The sequence below is a fragment of the Phaenicophaeus curvirostris genome, chromosome 29 (assembly GCF_032191515.1).
Source record: "Phaenicophaeus curvirostris isolate KB17595 chromosome 29, BPBGC_Pcur_1.0, whole genome shotgun sequence".
Lineage (NCBI taxonomy): Eukaryota > Metazoa > Chordata > Aves > Cuculiformes > Cuculidae > Phaenicophaeus > Phaenicophaeus curvirostris.
Genome location: NC_091420.1, coordinates 2,992,067 through 3,010,345, shown reverse-complemented (window position 1 = coordinate 3,010,345; position 18,279 = coordinate 2,992,067). Strand labels below are relative to the sequence as shown.

The window sequence follows — 18,279 nt, the reverse complement described above, 5'->3', positions numbered from 1 at the left end:
CCTTGGCCTGGTTGAACCTCCTGAGGTTCTCCCAGCCCCAATTCTCCAGCCTGTCCAGGTCCCTCTCGATGCCCCCCGGTCCTTCCACTGTGCCAACTGCGCCTCTCAGCTTGGTCTCATCCATCCCATCTCACACCACCAGCCTGGTCCATCCGAGCCCCGCGGGATCCTGGGATGCAGGCAGGAGGGACAACGAGCCCTTTGTAGATGCGGACGTGCCAGCAGGCTGGTAGCCACAGCTCAAAGCCCACGTTGAAGCTCCCAGTGCCACCCCAGTGCCACCCAGTCTCCTTCCCATGACGTCTCACCCTCTCGCAAAGGCTCCGCTTGTCGCTTCCTGCTCATCGCAGGCAACGGAGAAGAAGCCAGCGCTGCCCGTCCCCTCGACTCCAGCCTTGTGGGTCCCCGTAGAGGTGGGTGCCAGGGCTGGGAAGCAAATCCCAAGCCCAGGAATGCGGGATGGGGAAGCACCAGGAGATGCAGGGATGCTCCTCCATCCAAAGGCACCACGGGCAGAGGACAAGGGGATGTGGAGAGAGAGAGAGGGGTCTCCAGCCCATCCCAGCCCATCCAGCCTGGTTTGACCCCCTTCAAAGCGAGGAAAATCCAGCCCAGAAAGGTCTTTCTGGAGCAAAGTTGGGGTTTAGGTCGTTTCAAAGCCAATTTGACCCATTCTCAACCCAGGAGTGTGGGGTTCAAACAGCTCCTCGGCCCCAGGGAGCAAAGCCCCCCGAGATGCTCCTCCAGATCCAAGGTGGGGAGCAGGATCAGCGCCTCATCTCCTACCCCAGCTCCTGGGAACGCACTACGAGGCTGGGACAGTGGCGTTGGCCCCATGTGCCTGCCCCGAATTCCCCTCCCCGCTGCTCCCCCCTCGCTTTGCTGCGGTTTGACTTGTTTTCTTTCGCTTCATCAACAACTTCCCCGCCTTTCTCAGGCTGTCGGGGCGCTGGGTGCTGCACCCAGTTAAAGATGAGGGGCCGTCGCATCCCATCGGGATCCTCCCTGCTCTCCAAAGAGCCACCACCAGCTCCTCTGACTCAGTTTCCCACCCCACATCCAACCAGCCCTGGGTTTTTCCACCCCCTCAGGCATCTGCTGGAGGTTGATGTTGTTTGGATGAGCGTTGGTGGCGCAGGAGCGAGCACGGGGTCACACGTAGAGCCTCATACCCATCACCTCAATCCCCTTCCCAGAGCTCGCTCGGCACCCCGGGGGCTTTGGGGGGACTCGGGGATTCACACGCCTTCCCCTCTCCTCCAGCCTCTCTGTCCCTAGGGCTGCTCGGAGAACGGGTTGGGTTGGAAGGGACCTCAAAGCCATCCAGCTCCACCCCTGCCATGGGCAGGGACACCTCCCATGGATCAGGGGCTCCAAGCGCCATCCAACCTGGCCTTGGACACCTCCAGGGATGGGATATCCATGACTTCTTGAGGCCAGGTCCTCCCCACCCTTGCAGGAGAACATTTCTCCCCAAGATTTCATCTCAATCTCCCCTCTTGCAGCTCCAAATCATCCTCCCTTGTCCTCTCCCTGATCCAGAGCCCCTCCCCAGCTTTCCTGGAGCCCCTTTCAGCACTGGATTCAGCACAATCTCCCCGGTCTTCTCTGGCTCTTATAGCATGTCCAGATCTCCTCTAGGATCTTGGTGTCCAGGGTGCTCTCCCTGGAGAGAAGCAGGATGAGGAGCCCTAGGACAGGGAGCACAAAGTGAAGAGCAGGGCTCGAGGGGATCACGGAACCACCACCCATCCCAGTGCTCCCTGGGCAGTGACCAGAGGATCACAGAATCCTCTAGGCTGGAAAAGACTTTTGAGATCATCAACTCCAACCGCCCCTGTCCACTACTAATCATCTCCCTAAGCACCTCGTCTTTTAAAGCCCTCCAGGGATGGGGACTCCACCACCTCCCTGAGCAGCCGTTCCAGTGCCCGAGAGCCCTTTCCGTGAAGAGCTTTGTCCTGATGTCCATCCTGAAGCTGCCCTGGTGCAGATTGAGGCCCCAGGGGAGGCTGAGCTGCGCTGAGCCAGCTTCTCCTCCATCCCATCAACAGGAGATCCCATGGGTGACGACCATCCCCTCTTCAGCACCTCCAAACCCACCGGTGAGGACAAGGCCAGCACCAAGATGGGACCCAACACCCACATCCAACCCCGAGGAGCTGAGCAAACCTTGGAACACGGTGACAGGGTAGGACACGAGGCTGTGAAGGGTCCATCTCCTCATCCCATCGCACACCTCCTGCACCAGGAGCCCCGAACCGGCAGAGCATCCTTGGGGAACGTCCTCACCTGAGCCCTCGGCTGCTTTTTGCTTCTCTCCAGGTCCCTCCAGGCTGCTCCTCGCCGGAGCTGGTCGCCCTGCGTGCCCAGACAAGGCTTTGGTTCAAGCAGACGCAAGCCAGGAGGCTGGGGGCTGAGGGAGAGCTCCCACCTTGGTTCCACGGCTTCATCAGCCGGAGGTGAGCACGGGGGGAGCCGAGGTGGCCCCTTCAAGCATCCCCAACCCTGGGGGAGATGAAACCCTGAATCTCATGAAGGGGATGATGATAGCAAGCGGCTCCGGGCTCCTTCCCACAGGGAGACGGAGCAGCTGCTGCAGGATCAGCCCCGGGGATGCTTCTTGGTCCGCTTCAGCGAGAGCACCGTCGGCTTCGTCCTGTCCTACAGGTGAGGAACCCACGAGCCCATCACACGCTTGGTTCTGATTCTCTCCAAAGGTGCTGATGCCATCTGTGTTCAGTTGTGGGCCCCTCCCCACAAGAAGGATGTTGAGGCTCTGGAGCGAGTGCAGAGAAGAGCAACGAAGCTGGGGAGGGGGCTGGAGAAGAAGAGGAGCGGCTGAGAGAGCTGGGGGGGTTTAGGCTGGAGAAGAGGAGGCTGAGGGGAGACCTCATTGCTCTCTGCAACTCCCTGAGAGGAGGTTGTGGAGAGGAGGGAGCTGGGCTCTTCTCCCAAGGGCCAGGGGACAGGACGAGAGGGAATGGCCTCAAGCTCTGCCAGGGGAGGGTCAGGATGGACATCAGGAAAAATATTTCATGGAAACGGTCATTGGGCACTGGAACAGGGAGGAGGTTGAGTCCCCTTCCCTGGAGGGGTTTAAGGGCCGGGTGGACGAGGTGCTGAGGGACATGGGTTAGTGATTGATGGGAATGGTTGGACTCGATGATCCTGAGGGTCTTTTCCAACCTGGTGATTCTACGATCCCATCGTTTCTCCCCGCAGGGGCAGGGATCGGTGCCGGCACTTCGTGCTGGACCAGCTGCCGGACGGGCGATACGTGATCCTGGGCGAGCAGAGCGCCCACGCCGAGCTGGCCGAGCTGCTGCGGCACTACAGCACCGAACCCATCACCCCCTACCGCGAGTTCCTGACGGTGCCGTGCAGGCGGGTGAGGAGCTGGCCCCTCTGCAGCCCCAGCAGCCAAAAAAAAAGCAGAGTCGATCCCGCTGGATGGATCCAAGCTGAGGAAACCGGGCTGAGAGAGCTGGGGTTGTTGAGCCTGGAGAAAAGAAGGCTCCAGGGAGACCTTAGAGCAGCTTCCAGTGCAAAAAGGAGCTTCAGGAAAGCTGGGGAGGATGGATGGGACCAGGTTGGATGGGGCTTGGAGCCCCTGATCCATGGGATGTGTCCCTGCCCATGGCTGGGGTGGGACTGGATGGGCTTTGAGGTCCCTTCCAACTCAAACCATTCCACGATTCTAAACCAAAGCCAAGGGAAGTTGAAGGATCACGGCTAGCGTGCACCATCCCCGGGCAGGGCACTCGGGGAGGGACCAGCACCCATCTTGGACCTCTCGCTTTCCATAGCAGCAAGACGAGCCCCAAGGAGCGACGAGGACCCCAGCCGTGTGTTCCCCATCGAGCAAGGTGAACCTCCCGGCGTACGGCATCGTGGTCAAACGGCCATCGGGAGCCAGGAACCCGGCCAAGGGAGGCGCCTCCACGGAGGTAGAGGTGGGGCGGAGGGGATGGAGGCTCCTTCCCAGGCATCAACACACAGCCTGGGTGAAGCTCTCACAAGGTGGAGAGAAGCAGGAGGGATGGGGGATGCAGCTGGGATGGAGATACAACTGGGATGGAGATAAAAGCAGGTTGAGGGAGGCAGCTGGGATGGAGATACAACCAGGATGGAGATGCAGCCAGGACAGAAATAGAAGCAAGTTGAGGGATGCAGCTGGGATGGAGATAAGAAGCAGGTTGAGGGGTGCAGCTGGGATGGAGACACAACCAGCATGGGGGACACAACCAGGATGGAGACTCAGCTGGGATGGAGATAGAGGCAGGTTGAGGGATGCAGCTGGGATGGAGAAGGAGGCAGGTTGAGGGATGCAGCTGGGATGGAGATGGAGGCAGGATGAGGGACACAGCTGGGATGGAGATACAACCAGGATGGAGATGCAGCCAGGACAGAAATAGAAGAAGGTTGAGGGATGCAGCTGGGATGGAGATACAACCAGCATGGGGGACACAACCAGGATGGAGACTCAGCTGGGATGGAGATAGAGGCAGGTTAAGGGATGCAGCCAGGATAGAGACACAACCAGGATGGAGATGCAGCTGGGGTGGAGGACACAGCCCTGCTGGGGATAGAGGCAGGATGAGGGATGCAGCCAGGATGAGGGACACGGCTCAGGTAGGGCCATGCAGCCCCAGCCACCACAGATCCACTCCAGACCAACTTCCAGCCCTCACCTCCACCCCGTCCCATCTCCTCCACAGGCTTCCAGTGTCCCCCCACCACTCCCAGCCAAGTCCAGCTCCTTGGCTGCGGCTCTGGGGCCGCACGGTCCCACCAGCAGTGGAGCAGCTGCAGAAGGTGCCTGTGCTCAGGGGCACCAAGGAGCCGTCCTCCCCGAGCCGCCAGTGTCGCCCCAGTTGGCCGATGCCAAGTACCAGGAGCTCCTGTGCTTCCACACCTACGCCGAGCCCCACGAGGGCATCACAACCAGATCCTCCACCTACGCCGAGCCCCACGAGGGCATCACGACCAGCCCCTCCATCTACTGCGAGCTCCAAGAGCCCATCCCGTTCTACGCCATGGGCTGGGGCTCCAGCCCCAGGGCTGGTCCCAAGGAGAACATCTACTCCGAGGCGGCACCGGCGCTTCCCCGGGGATCCCGAGGAGCCTTCTCCACGCTGCCCCCCAAGCCCCACGCTCAGCGCCGGCTCTTCCGTAGCGTGTCCAGCCAGGCCTTCAAGAAGCAGCAGCTCCCAGCAGCTCCCAGTGGAGATGGGAAGGAGAGAGGAGCTTCCAGCAAGGTGGGTTCCCCATGGCAGATCCCACTCCTTGAGCTACAGCTCCATCCCACCAGGAATTCCCGTGGAGTCGGGGGGTTCAGGGCTTGCACTGCACCAGGGTCAGAGGGGGAGAAAGGGATTCCCAGTCCACAGCTCCAAGCCAGAGCGTTGATCCCCACCTCGCTGGGAGCAGAGCTGAGGGGTGGGAGGGTAAAGGGTCAAGCCAAGCCAAGCTCTCAAGCCAAACCTCCTCCTGCTAAGTCAGGATCTCATAGAATCATGGAATCAAGGGTGGAAAAGCCCTTTCAGCTCATCCGCTCCAGCCGTGCTGACCACGTGCCACGGCCACACGTGTTTTGAACCGCTCCAGGGATGGAGACCCCCCCAACTGCCCTGGGCAGCCTCTGCTGGGGCTTCATCGCGCTCTCAGTAAAGATATTTTCTCCCATATCCAATCTAAATCCCCCCTGGTACAACCTGAGGCCACTTCTTCTCATCCCACCCCTTGTTCCTTGGGAGCAGAGCCCGATGCCTGCCTGGCTCCAACCTCCTTTCCCATGAACCACGGAGAGCGATGAGGTCTCCCCTCAGCCTCCTCTTCTCCAGACTAGGCAGCCCCAGGTCCCTCAGCCACTCCACAACCCCTGTTCTCCAGCCCCTTCCCAGCTCCGTTCCCTTCTCCAGACACGCTCCAACCCCTCAAGGTCTTTCTTGGAGTGAGGGACCCAAAACTGAACCCAGGATTCGAGTTGCGGCCTCCTCAGTCCAGGGGGATGAACCCATCCCTGCTCCTGGTGGCCACCCCATGGCTGATCCAAGCCAGACTGTTCCCCTCCACCTCTCCCTCCGGATTCCGTAGGGCACGACGACGAACCCTCTGCTGGAGTTTGATGACCCCGTTTACGGCTGGAGGACGCGCGCCACAGAGCGAGCCCCGGCTGCAGCGGGGCGGGAAGGGCCGGAGAACATTTACGAGCAGCTTTCTGGAGACCATCCCTAAGGTGGGTCCAAGGCAAGACCCCACATCCCAGCTCCCAGGCCGAAGGAAGCTCCTGGGCTCCTTCCCCTTGGACCCCTTGGTCCCCTTGCACCTGGGAGGAGAGACCTGAGGCCTCAGCCTCTGCTCGTCTGCTCCACACCCTTCCCAAGCCCCACGAGACGAGAGGAGGGGAACGGAGGAGCAGATTTCATTTATCTTTGAACGCACGTGGAGATTTCTATAAATAGAAGGAGAACGGAAAAGGCTGTTAGGAATCAAACCAGAGTCAGACATGGAACTGGCCGCACGCCTGGCAGGCAGGGCCACACTGGCCCCGCGCTGACACCTCCGAGCCCCACGTGCTTCCTCGCAAAACACGGGCTCGCGCCAACCCCAAAAGCCAAATCCAGCAGCCCAGATGGTGACAAGGACCCTGGTGCTGCCCTAGAACGCTGGCCTCGTCGCTTTGTCCCAAACAACAGAGCCAACAACGCTCCTGCAGCCTTAAAGGAAGTAAAAATGCGCAGGAGGAGAGAGAAAACCTCACGCTGAGATGTTAAAGGTCCGAGACAGGGAGGGAAAGGAGGGCTGGGGGCTGCCGCTGGGTTTTACTCTCATGGAAAAATCACTTTTGCTTTTCCCAAGCCTGCAGTTTCTTGCTCTTAAAGGGCCAAAAGCAGAGCTGGAGTCGCCTGCGGATTCCACGCTCGCAGCTCCCCCCACTCTACTGCCAAAAATGACCCGTTACACACCAAAATAAAAAAAGAAAAGGGGAATCTGGGAGCTTCAGCCTCCCTCCTGGCTCCCTCTGGACTCCAAAAGAAGAAATGTGGGAGCACAGGACTGAGCTGCTGTTGGGAGCTGCCTCGTCGCGCTCCACGTGCCACAGAGGGGAAGGCTGAGAGCTTTACAGGAAGAAATCCACAAACTCCCTCCAACAAGGGATTAAATCAAAGCAGCCGCTCGGAAAACTCAGGCTGGTGCAAAGGTGCTTCAGCCTTTCCAGCAGGAAGAAGGAAAAGCGATTCCTCGAGCAAGGAGTTGAGCGCCTCGCGCCGGCAGCGGGAGCAGTTTGGTTCATTTAAAAGTTTATTCCTTTTATCAAACCTCTCTTCCGAGATTTCTCTCACTGTACAGATAAGATATGAATAAATTACTCAACAGTAACTTTATTCTGGTCATTCAAATACTCAAAATGGGCTCTGCGAAGTACTAAAACATCCAGGGAAGCTAAACTAGAAATCATATTCTTTCAAAATATGCTAAGAAAAGACTTCATTCCTGGGAGTTTGTTGCCTTGTTTTCAACAGGTAACATGGAAGAAAACCAACCTCGTGGAGTTTTCCTAAATAGAATAACAATTATTAGCTGTTTTTAGTTGCGGTTATGACAAATATAACCCTTAGTTGGTGGGAATGTAAGTTAAATAACCAGATCAGCTTCTCTGTTCCCTTCGGCATCACGCGCTTTGGTGAACAACAAACTCAAGACAGGCCACAGAGATTTGGCTACAGATTGGTGGACGTGGCCAGCGAGGCTGCACATGATTTGCAGTCGGATTGCCTAGACCTGATACCTTAAAAAAAAAAAGATTTCATTTTTGAAAGTTAAGGCTGGACGCAGTTTCCTCTTCCCAGCCAGGAGGGTAAAGTTAACACTTAATCAAAACAGGATTGATACAAACAAGCTGGAAAAAAAACCAAAAAAAACCAAAAAACCAAAACATTATCATGTACAGTTGGCAGCTTTCCTCTGTCTCTGCTGTGAGGAAACACGGCTGCTGCGCTCGAGGAGCTCCCGTCAGCCACATCGCTGCGTGCGACGCTGAAAACACCCAGTTGAACAAGTTTGGAGCAGCCCGAGACCACGCTGGAGGGCTTGGAGAGGGGGAGGAGGAAAGAAAGGGGAGAAAAAACCATACATACAGCCACGGGGTTTATCCAAACGCCCTCTCGAGCCGGGCGAGAGAGATCCTCGCTGCTTTTTGTGCCCTCCAACTCGAGGCGTTTTCACTCCTAGGGCAAGCTCCGACCTGTAAAGGAGTTTCCTCCCTTCAAACGCGGTTCCAGACACGCGGGCTGGTGGAGCTGAGAATAAAAACACTGACTTAGCCACACGTCAACAAAAAAAAACGATACCAAAATCCTTCGCAGGAGAGGACTGGAGTCACTTGGACAGGAATAAGCAGCCGTGAGGACATCTCGAATGAAAAAAACAAGAAAAAAAGCCAGGCTTGCTCTTGAAACTCACTGACTTTTAGGAAGAAAAACTAAACTGTCAATGCACAGCGCATCCAAGAAGGGAGAAAAAGGGAAGTGGGAGCTTATTGAGACTCTGCCTAAGGTTCCAGTGGCTACGGCGATGGAGGGAGGAGAAGGCCCTGTGGCTACAGGACAAAAGCTCCCAACCTGGCAGCAGGCAGGGTCCCTCACGCCCGTCAGTCGTATAAATCAGACCCGACCTGAACCTTCCACGTTTATAAGGAGGGAGGGGAGAGATTACAGGTGGAGCTTCAGGATCGGCTTGCGTGAAACCTTCCTCCATCCAGGCAGGAGAGCATGAAATCCTCCCACCCGCCAAGCAGCGTGCGTTCCACACGGCCTCCAGGAGTCCGACACCACAGGTCACCTGGGACAACAGCCAAAAAGCAGGACGGAAGCGCTAGAATCCATATTTGGCTTGAGTCTGACGTCGGCTGAGCTTGTTTTCAGACCATGTGTTTTTCAGTTCCAGTTCTCTCTCCTTGGCCTGCAGAAACGGGAGAGGATTAACATCAGCGAGGCTGCTCCCTGACTCAGCAGTCGCTCTCCCTCCCGCTGCCGGGGGATTACAGAGCGCCGCAGCCAGAAGCCTCGTTATGGGAGGCAGCACAATTATCTTGACAGAGGCCTGAATTAATGGGGATGCACGGGCATTTCATTCATGCTGAAACGCGGCTTCGTTCACGGGACGGGCTCGCAGCCGCCTACTTACCGCACCACAGCGGAATAAGAAGAGGAATCATAGAATCATAGAATCACCAGGTTGGAAAAGACCCACCGGATCATCGAGTCCAACCATTCCCAGCAATCACTAACCCATGTCCCTCAGCACCTCGTCCACCCGGCCCTTAAACCCCTCCAGGGAAGGGGACTCAACCCCCTCCCTGTTCCAGTGCCCAATGACCCTTTCCAAGAAATATTTTGTCCTGCTGTCCAGCCTGACCCTCCCCTGGTGGAGCTTGAGGCCATTCCCTCTCGTCCTGTCCCCTGGCCCTTGGGAGAAGAGCCCAGCTCCCTCCTCTCCACAACCTCCTCTCAGGGAGTTGCAGAGAGCAATGAGGTCTCCCCTCAGCCTCCTCTTCTCCAGGCTAAACCCCCCCAGCTCTCTCAGCCGCTCCTCTTCTTCTCCAGCCCCCTCCCCAGCTTCGTTGCTCTTCTCTGGACTCGCTCCAGAGCCTCAACATCCTTCTTGTGGGGAGGGGTACTTTTAGGGACAACTCGCAGTCCTCGCTGCTGGAAAAGCAGCTCTAAGAGCTCCATTCCTCCTGCCAAAAACGAAGCCTTGCATGGATTGTTTCCATGCTAGAGGGGAGCCACTCACCTGATGGATCAGGTACGTGATCTGGTGTTTTCTCCTTTGCTGTCCCGTGGGTTGATCTCCTTTTTTCTAGAAAGCAAAATCAGGGGAAGAATTAAGCCTAGAAAGTTTCTGACCCAGAGAGCAAAACAAGACAAGAGCTTGCACAAAGCCATTTCAAGAAGCATTTCACAGAATCATGGAATGGGTTGGGATGGAAGGGACCTCAAACCCATCCAGTCCCACTCCTGCCATGGGCAGGGACACCTCCCACTGCATCAGGGGCTCCAAGCCCCATCCAACCTGGCCTTGAACCCCTCCAGGGATGGGGCAGCCACCCCTGCTCTGGGCAACAAAACACAAGACGAGGGTCCCTGTCCCCCACCCTGGTGGCAGCACAGCGTCTAAGAAAACTCCGGCTGTGGCTGAAACGGAACAGAAGGCTCTGAAATCCCAGCCAGAATTCCTCTCTTTGTGCTCATACCTTGCTGAACGACTTCACGGTCTTCTCCTCTGTTAAGGATTTGGTGAGCCACTGCTGGGCTCCGCTCAGCTGATCGTCACCTTTGATATCCACAAAGTTGATCTCTTCCCTCCCTCGATTCCGCTTGCCTTGCAGACGTTTGAACTGGAAAGAGAAAAGAAACAACCAGCGTTACACACGCCTTTCACACACATGGAACAAGGAGAAGTAGATGGGGTCTGAGCCTCAACTCCCTGAGCACGGGACAAGCCACATCAAACACTTTTCCAGGCAGGACTTTTTTCCCTTTAGGAGAATTCTGCTTTGCTACACAGCAGAATATCTTAAAACTTCTTACCACGAAGGTTATAATCTCATTTTGCTACATGGGAAATAGCATTAGCTCTTGCTTTCAGTCTTGCTAAGTTGATGCTTGGGCTCTAGGTGTCTTGTTCTAAGTGCTAGGGAAGCACCTGAGGTTTTGCTGCTAATGCATCCACCTCCAGTTACACAAATCCACCTCCAGTTACACAAATCCACCTCCAAAGCCAAGAAACCCCTTGAAGAAGCAAGCACCAGACAGGCTACTGCCTTCTGCAGCACCGACCAGCTCAGCTAACGCGCCTGGCAGCTTCTGGATCAGATCAATAATGAGAAAGGGGGTTTTTAAGCTGGTTTTGGAGCATTGGAAATAAGCAGGGAATTCACCGCTGAGCTAGAGGATGTACCGTGAAGGTATCTGAGCAGCAGCTCAGCAAACAGCTTCACTCCGAGCACCTTGTCTGTCCTGGATGCCCCTCAGAACCTCGGTAGAAATAAAATCTCCTACTTATAACATCTCTTACTTATAAAACAAGGAAAACCCACTGAGGCAGCAGCCCAACAGACACCGCAGTGTCAGAACGACCCAGTCCAGCTCTGTGGGTCGTGCCGGTGAGGCAGAACCACGGCTGCCGAGCGTGTCCTGCGTTCTAGCAGAGCTTAACCACAACCTCCCCAGCGGGAAAGAGAATAAAGTGCCAACCGCTTCGTCGTCTATGAAAGAGGAGTCGGTGCTGGTCTCCGGCGGCGGCGCCTGGGCTGGTTCCATCTCCGGGTAGTACCCACCGCTGTAATAATCCTGCAAGAGAAAGGAAAACCAGCTTGTCACAAGAGCAGAGCAAGATCCAGGAGCATCCACATGCACAAGCCCCAGGACGGAGCATGGAATCGTGTTCCTCGCCCCATCACCCAGAAGGACTCCCCCAGCCTCCCAGGAGCACAAGATGCTGTGCGTGTTCCTCCTCCCAAGACCAAGCCAAGCCATCACTAATCACACCTCGTTACTCTGGCACTACGAAAGAGTACAGAGGGTTTTTTTGAGGCCCTCAACAACAAATATTTTGTTGAATTACTAGAAACAACCTGGCTTCAGCCACCAGCCCCGATTCTATTCTGATGATAACAGGGGCAGCTGCACAGGGACTTTTTAAAGTGAGTGCAGCTATTAAATATTTATCCAGCAAAAAGCATCTCTGGCTCTCACGCCAGTGGAATTCCATGGTGCTAAGTGCTGTGGAGCCCTGCTCCTTGTCCCAGGTAGCTCCAACGGCTGAGAGAGCTGGGGGGGTTTAGCCTGGAGAAGAGGAGGCCGAGGGGAGACCTCATTGCTCTCTGCAACTCCCTGAGAGGAGGTTGTGGAGAGGAGGGAGCTGGGCTCTTCTCCCAAGGGACAGGATGAGAGGGAATGGCCTCAAGCTCCACCAGGGGAGGGTCAGGCTGGACATTAGGAAGAAATTTTTCACAGCAAGGGTGATTGGGCAGTGTCCGAGGCTGCCCAGGGAGGGGGTTGAGTCTCCTTCCCTGGAGGGGTTTAAGGGCCGGGTGGACGAGGTGCTGAGGGACATGGGTTAGTGATTGATGGAATGGTTGGACTCGATGATCCCGTGGGTCTCTTCCAACCTGGTGATTCTACGATTCTATGAAATGGCTTAGATTCCCACAGCTAATCTGGAACCCTGCATCCCAGATCCTTTTCCAGAGCTTCATCTCTCCCCTGTGATCCCACCTGATAATAAGCGCCAGCTCCGCCGGCCTCGCCGTAGGCAGGGAACTGGCCGTAGGGCTGGCTGCCGTAGTCTTCTCTGGGTTTTGGGGCCCAGCTGTGCTGCGCCCCACTGAAACTCGCCCCAGTTTTGAATTCCAGAGGGGCATTGGCAGCAGCGTCCTGGAACTGGGGCTCCGGCTCCGTCCCGGGCGGCGGCTCCTCCGACAGGGCCGTGTCGGGGTACACGTAGGCCTCGGCCCCCGCCACGCTGGGCTCGCTCCTGTCGGACAAGGAGAAGTAGTTCTCCGGCTCCACGTCTTCATCGCTGTCGTCTTCTTCCTGCGTGATCTGCTTGGTTACCTGCAGCGCAGCGCTCTTGGCAGCGGCTTTGATCGCAGACGGAGAGGGAGTGGTGGGCACGGCCGGCTTGGACAGAGGTTTTGTGGTGGAGGAAGAGGTCGGGGCCTTAGCGGGCTTGGAGTCGGAGGCGTTTTCTCCCGCTTTCCTCGAGAACGCGTGGGGCAAAAGTAACCGATTGGTCTCTTTCACTGTCAAGTTTTTGGGTTGAGGAAGCAAAGCGGATAAACCGGAGCCCTCGCCGCGTCCCTGGTGGGTTTCATGCAGGGCAAGTGGTTCAGAGAAAGAAGAGAAATGAGTGAGGCTATTTCATTCTCCTGACTCCCTGCCAGCTGTCTCCTCCGATGCCAACAACGTTAATGGGTTTCCCATCACTCAGCGCAATCGTTTGCTGCTTCGAACGCACCGCAGGGCTCTCTTGCACAAAAGGCCACTGGGACTTTTCAGGGAAATGCAATACTTGCAAATATCTGCCAGCTTCGCACATTAAAGCCTATTTTCCCAAGATTTAAACTGACAAAACTACCCAAAAGAGGGACTTGACACCCCAAGGGACTTCAGGAACTTCACACACCAAGAGCCAGGCGCTAATCTGCATCTGATTTACACCCGAGGAAGTCCAGGATCTGTCACAGTCAAACATTTCTCTCCAGTGAACTTGTTTAATTCAACATCCCAGGGACTTACCTGGAGCGAGGTTTTCTTCTTTGCTGGTTCGTCTTCCTCTGAATCTGACTGAGAAAGAAAAACAGAGCTTAGCACAACCTGAGATACTAAAAGCAAAGCAAAGAATCCCAGTAACGCTGACCTGGGTTTATAATGAATCCACGGGCTGTGACCAAGGGGTGAGTCCTGCACTTGGGTCACAACAAACTCCTGCAACGTTTCAGGCTTGGGGAAGAGCAGCTGGGAGCTCAGAGACGGTTCAACAGAGGACAGGGAGGGTTGGACTCAAAGGCCTTTTCTAACCAAATGATTCTATGATAATCTGCCCAGAGCCGAGCTGAAAAGCAACAGCGGGATGTGGTCGAGCTCTTTTCACAGTCTTGCTGATGCATCTGTGTCAGGGCACAGAGAGATAAAAGCCTGTCCTGGTTACTACTCCGAGAGATAAATAAACTGTTCACAGAGCAAACGGGACCACAGCGCTTGCCACTAAATTTAGAAAGAGCTGGGGCTGCCGCGGCCTGGGCAGAGGCGGAAAAATAAGTGGCATTCTCAACGTGGAGCTTTGCAAACAAGTCAGCATTGTAAAAATCCTTTAAGATCAATCCATGCGCAGCCAAGCTCCAACTCGAGCTCATTTGTGCAACTTACAGGAAAAAAAATAAGGGTTTATTAGCCCCAAATTCCAAATTTCAAGGTGTTTTTTTAATGCCAAGAGGGCGGGAAGAGAAACTCAGGTTCTACACAGTTGGCTCCTGCCACAAATGAGCATTTACAGAGCCAACAGCTCAAATATGTTTAGTATTTCAGGGATCTGGACAGCCTGGATCGAGGACCCAGGTAAATTATACGCTTAACATGAGCCAGCAGTGGCCCAGGTAGCCAAGAAGGCCACCAGCATCCTGGCTTGGATCAGCCATGGGGTGCTGGTGAGGCTGCACCTCGAATCCTGGGTTCAGTTTTGGGTCCTTCACTCCAAGAAAGACCTTGAGGGGCTGGAGAAGGGAACGGAGCTGGGAGGCGGCTGGAGAACAGGGGGTCTGGGAGCAGCTGAGGGACCTGGGGCTGCTTAGTCTGGAGAAAAGAAGGCTGAGGGGCAACCTCATCGCTCTCCACGGTTCACGGGAAAGGAGGCTGGAGCCAGGCAGGGGTCGGGCTCTGCTCCCAAGGAATTGGATGAGAAGAAACAGCCTCAAGTTGTGCCAGGGGAGATTTAGATTGGATATGGGGAAAAATATCTTTACTGAGAGAGCGATGAGGCCCCAGCAGAGGCTGCTCGGGGCAGAGGGGGAGTCTCCATCCCTGGAGGGGCTCAAAACACGTGTAGATGTAGCACTTAGGGCCATGGTCTGGTCAGCACGATGGGGCTGGGCTAGTGGTTGGACCGGATGAGCCGAGAGGTCTCTTCGAACCTTAAGTATGCCATGATTCTATAATAAATGACAGGAAAATAACCCTAAAAACCCTAATAACCCCAAAGCTGCGGGGCATGAGGTCACCACACTCTTTTCAAAAGAGCCAGACAACAACATTAATAGAGGGGGAAACAAACCCACACGGAGCAAGGGTGTGAGAAGTCACTGCAGGGATGAACAGGGAATTGTTCCCAATAATTTTAGAGCTGTTAAAGATCCATTTAAAACTTGGAGCAGAGAGTCTGATCGCCTCTGGCATGAGAAAAGGCCCTTTAACGTTTTTATTGGTTTATAGCTTCACAGAGCACTTTAAAGATTACAGGAAACGAGGTCTGCTACCTAAATTATAAAAGGGGACAAATTCAAAGACCGAGCATAAATAAAATCAAAGCAAGAGCTGCCAATAAATCCTGCCTGTTGCATTTAGGAGAGAGGAGCTAAAGCAAAGGGATGGGAGGGATTTTAAGGAGAAGGAGGGGTCCGAGAATCCTGACTGGGAACCACTTCAACGAGCTCTGGGTTTAAGGTGCTTTTGATGCCCTCGATGTTCACCCGCTTGCTTGACACTGATGACCTGCAATATGTTCAAGGCCAACATGCTGGAAAACAGAGCAGGAGGAATAAAACTCCTCTCGCTTGAGCTTATTTCAGGGTCTGTAGAACCAGCAAGGAAGCAAAGAGCCCCAACACTTGCTCGTGCCGGTTCCAAAGCGCTGCTGGAAGGAGAGGAAGCAAGAAAGAGATAGGAGGGAACGAGATATCCCACATCCCTTTGCCTAAGCCAGGCATCCCGCTGCCTGGTGTGTTCGGAGCTGAGGCACAAGCAGCTCAGGCTCTGCAATTCGCCACTCCAGGCTGGTTATCAGCAAGCAGCAGCGCGGTTCAGGGATGAAGAGGGAACCCACATCTTCTCACAAGCTCTCTCAGCAAAGCGGGATGCAAGGACTTCATCCCAGCTCCTCCAGGTCTGACACGCGGGCAACCTGCTATTAATTGATGCTGTTTATAAATCCATAGAGTCAAACCTCCTCTTCGAGCCACCTGTTCCTGCGGGAATGAGCCTAAGCTTTGAAGTTCAGCTCTTCCTACAAACAGAGGCACCGAGTCCAGCCACAGCCACGTGATCGTCACCTCCAGACGATGCCAGCGCCATCCCAGAGGGAACAGAAGCAAAACTGATCAATAGGGGCAGCCAAGAAAGAGAAAGGGGAGGCAGGGACCCATCCTTCCCTGCTCCTACCACGGGGTTGTCAGGAGTCAGCGCTCAGGAGCCCCATAAAGCACAGGGCACTGCAAACACTAAAAGCCCAAGTTAAGAGGGAAATGATTTCCTAAAGGTCTGGAGGACACCGGGATCTATAAGAGTTTTTTTGAGATGCCGCCACGCAAGGCTCCACATCATCAACTCATTAACTTCAGTAATAAATAAAGGTGCAGCTAATCTGGGGTTTGGTGTATTAGGATTAAAATTAAGGTTTCCACACCAGTTTAATTCTGCAAAGCGCTTTAGGATTAGGGTTGGCAGCAGGGACAAATCTCCCCAGAGATGCCACAAGGAGAGGGTTTGGTAGCTCGCTCTGTTATGGTGGGAGAGAGGGAGGAAAAGAGACGCTGTGCTTTGTGGGCAAACAAATCCACGCTGGGGATTGCTCCAAGAGAGGATTTCACGCTCCCCTAGCAGAGCTGGTGGTTGGTTTCATACTCACATCTCCCTTGTGCAGCTCGGGTACCGTGATCCGCACCGGCTCCGTCCTCTTCTTTGGCTTGGGGAGGCTCAAATCCACCCCAGCGCCGGGCGGAGAAGCTGAAGCCGAGACAGGAGGGGGCAGATTGAGGGGAGAGGCGGTGGTGGTGGTGGCGGCAGCGTTTCTCGGGGGAGGCAGGAGGAGCCCCCCCAGCCTGGGCTGCTCCCCACTCCCCGCTGCGGGGGTGCCGAAGCCCCTCATGCCAGGCGGGGGGCCCATATGGAAAGGCGGGGGAGGCGGGAGAAGGGGGAAACCGCTGCCCAGCGCGGGCCCAGCGGGAGCTTTGGGGGGAGGCAGGGAAGCGAAAAGCCCCGAGGGCGGGGGTTGCTGCTGTTCGGCGGCAGGAGGCGAAGCGGCGGCCTCCTCCTCTTCTTCTTCCTCTTCCTCCTCCTCTTCCTCCTCTTCTTCTTCACCCGCGGCCTCCTCCGCATCGCTCTCCTCCTCGCTGCTGGCGTAGGCCACTAGGGACATGGCCCCCCGGCGAGGGCGGCCCCGGGCGGGCAGGGGCCGCTACGCGAGGCCGGGGATCCGCCCTCCCGCCTAGGCCGCGCCGGGCCGCGCCTCCAGCGAGCGCCGCGGGGAGGGAGGGGAGGGCGGGGGCGAGGCTAGGGCGCCATGGCAGCCCCACCTCCGCGCAACCCGGCTGGGAAAAGGCCGGCGAAGCGACCCAGCGCCCGTTCAGACGAGCTCGGAGATAATGGCTGCCGGCAGCGCAGCCTCCCCACCCCGCGCTCCCCTGCGCTGCGTCTGGGCGCCGCGGGACTACAACTCCCGGCGTGCCCCGCGCCACGGCTGCGCGCGGCTCCCGGCGCGGCGCGCCGCGAGGCAGCACGGGAAATGTAGTTCGAGCGGGGAGGAGGAAGCGTAGGCCGGGAGCAGAGCTTCCAGGGTGCCGCGGAGCACCATGGGAAATCATGGAGTGGGGGTGGGTTGGGTTGGAAGAGGCCTTAAAGCCATCCAGTCCCCCCCTGCCATGGGCAGGGACACCTCCCACAGCATCAGGGGCTCCAAGCCCCATCCAACCTGCCCTTGAACAGGGGCAGCCACCCCTGCTCTGGGCAACCTGGGCCAGGGCCTCCCCACCCTCATAGCAAAATGTTTCTCCCCAAGATCTCATCTCAATCTCCCCTCTTCCAGCTCGAAACCGCTCATCATTATCCTCTCCCTGCCCTCCCTGATCCAGAGCCCCTCCCCAGCTTTCCTGGAGCCCCTTTCAGCACTGGAAGCTGCTCTCAGGTTTCCCTGGAGCCTTCTCCAGGCTGAACAACCCCAACTCTCCCAGCCTGGCCTCACACAGGAGGTTCTCCAGCCCTCGGATCATCTCCGTGGCCTCCTCTGGCCTCGCTCCCACAGCTCCAGCTCCTCCCTGTGCTGAGGACTCCAGAGCTGGACCCAGGGCTCCAAGTGGGGTCCCACCACAGAGGAGCAGAGGGGACAATCCCCTCCCTCCCTGCTGCTCCCACTGCTCTGGACGCAGCCCAGGACACGGTTGGTTTCTCAACTGTGAGCGCACGTTGTCAGCTCATGTGGAGCTTCTCATCCACCAGCACCTCAAATCCTTCTCCTCAGGGCCGTTCCCAACCACAACATCCCCCAGCCTGTATTGAAAACATGGATTGTCCTGACTCAGGTGCAGGACCTTGCTCTTGGCCTGTTTGAACCTCATGAGGTTCGTGTAGTCCACATGGCCACCTGGCAGGGAGGATCTGCAGAGGGATCTGGAGAAGCTGGATCCATGGATGGAGGGCAGGAAGGATCTGCAGAGGGATCTGGCCAGGCTGGAGCGATGGCCAAGGCCAACGGAATGGGGTTCAACAAGGCCAAGTGTTA

At 56.4% G+C, this 18,279-nt stretch overlaps 3 protein-coding genes across 3 annotated transcripts in view; 2 read left to right on the top strand and 1 right to left on the bottom strand.

Annotated features, from left to right (window-relative positions):
* The window catches only part of HDGF (heparin binding growth factor), a 114,264-nt gene that overhangs the window by 83,120 nt on the left and 12,865 nt on the right, over positions 1–18,279 (top strand). The window lies entirely within an intron of this gene.
* SH2D2A (SH2 domain containing 2A) lies at positions 208–7,279 on the top strand. The gene is made up of 9 exons (XM_069878385.1): positions 208–229; positions 321–413; positions 2,055–2,189; positions 2,288–2,462; positions 2,581–2,670; positions 3,226–3,391; positions 3,810–3,950; positions 4,722–5,261; positions 6,100–7,279. The coding sequence occupies exons 1-9, from the start codon at positions 208–210 to the stop codon at positions 6,238–6,240; spliced, it is 1,503 nt and encodes a 500-aa protein (XP_069734486.1). The 3' UTR covers positions 6,241–7,279.
* Positions 7,369–17,170, bottom strand: PRCC (proline rich mitotic checkpoint control factor). The gene is made up of 7 exons (XM_069878781.1): positions 16,411–17,170; positions 13,311–13,358; positions 12,288–12,872; positions 11,265–11,360; positions 10,262–10,405; positions 9,802–9,867; positions 7,369–8,967 (listed from the first exon to the last, which is right to left on the bottom strand). The coding sequence occupies exons 1-7, from the start codon at positions 16,918–16,920 to the stop codon at positions 8,881–8,883; spliced, it is 1,536 nt and encodes a 511-aa protein (XP_069734882.1). The 5' UTR covers positions 16,921–17,170; the 3' UTR covers positions 7,369–8,880.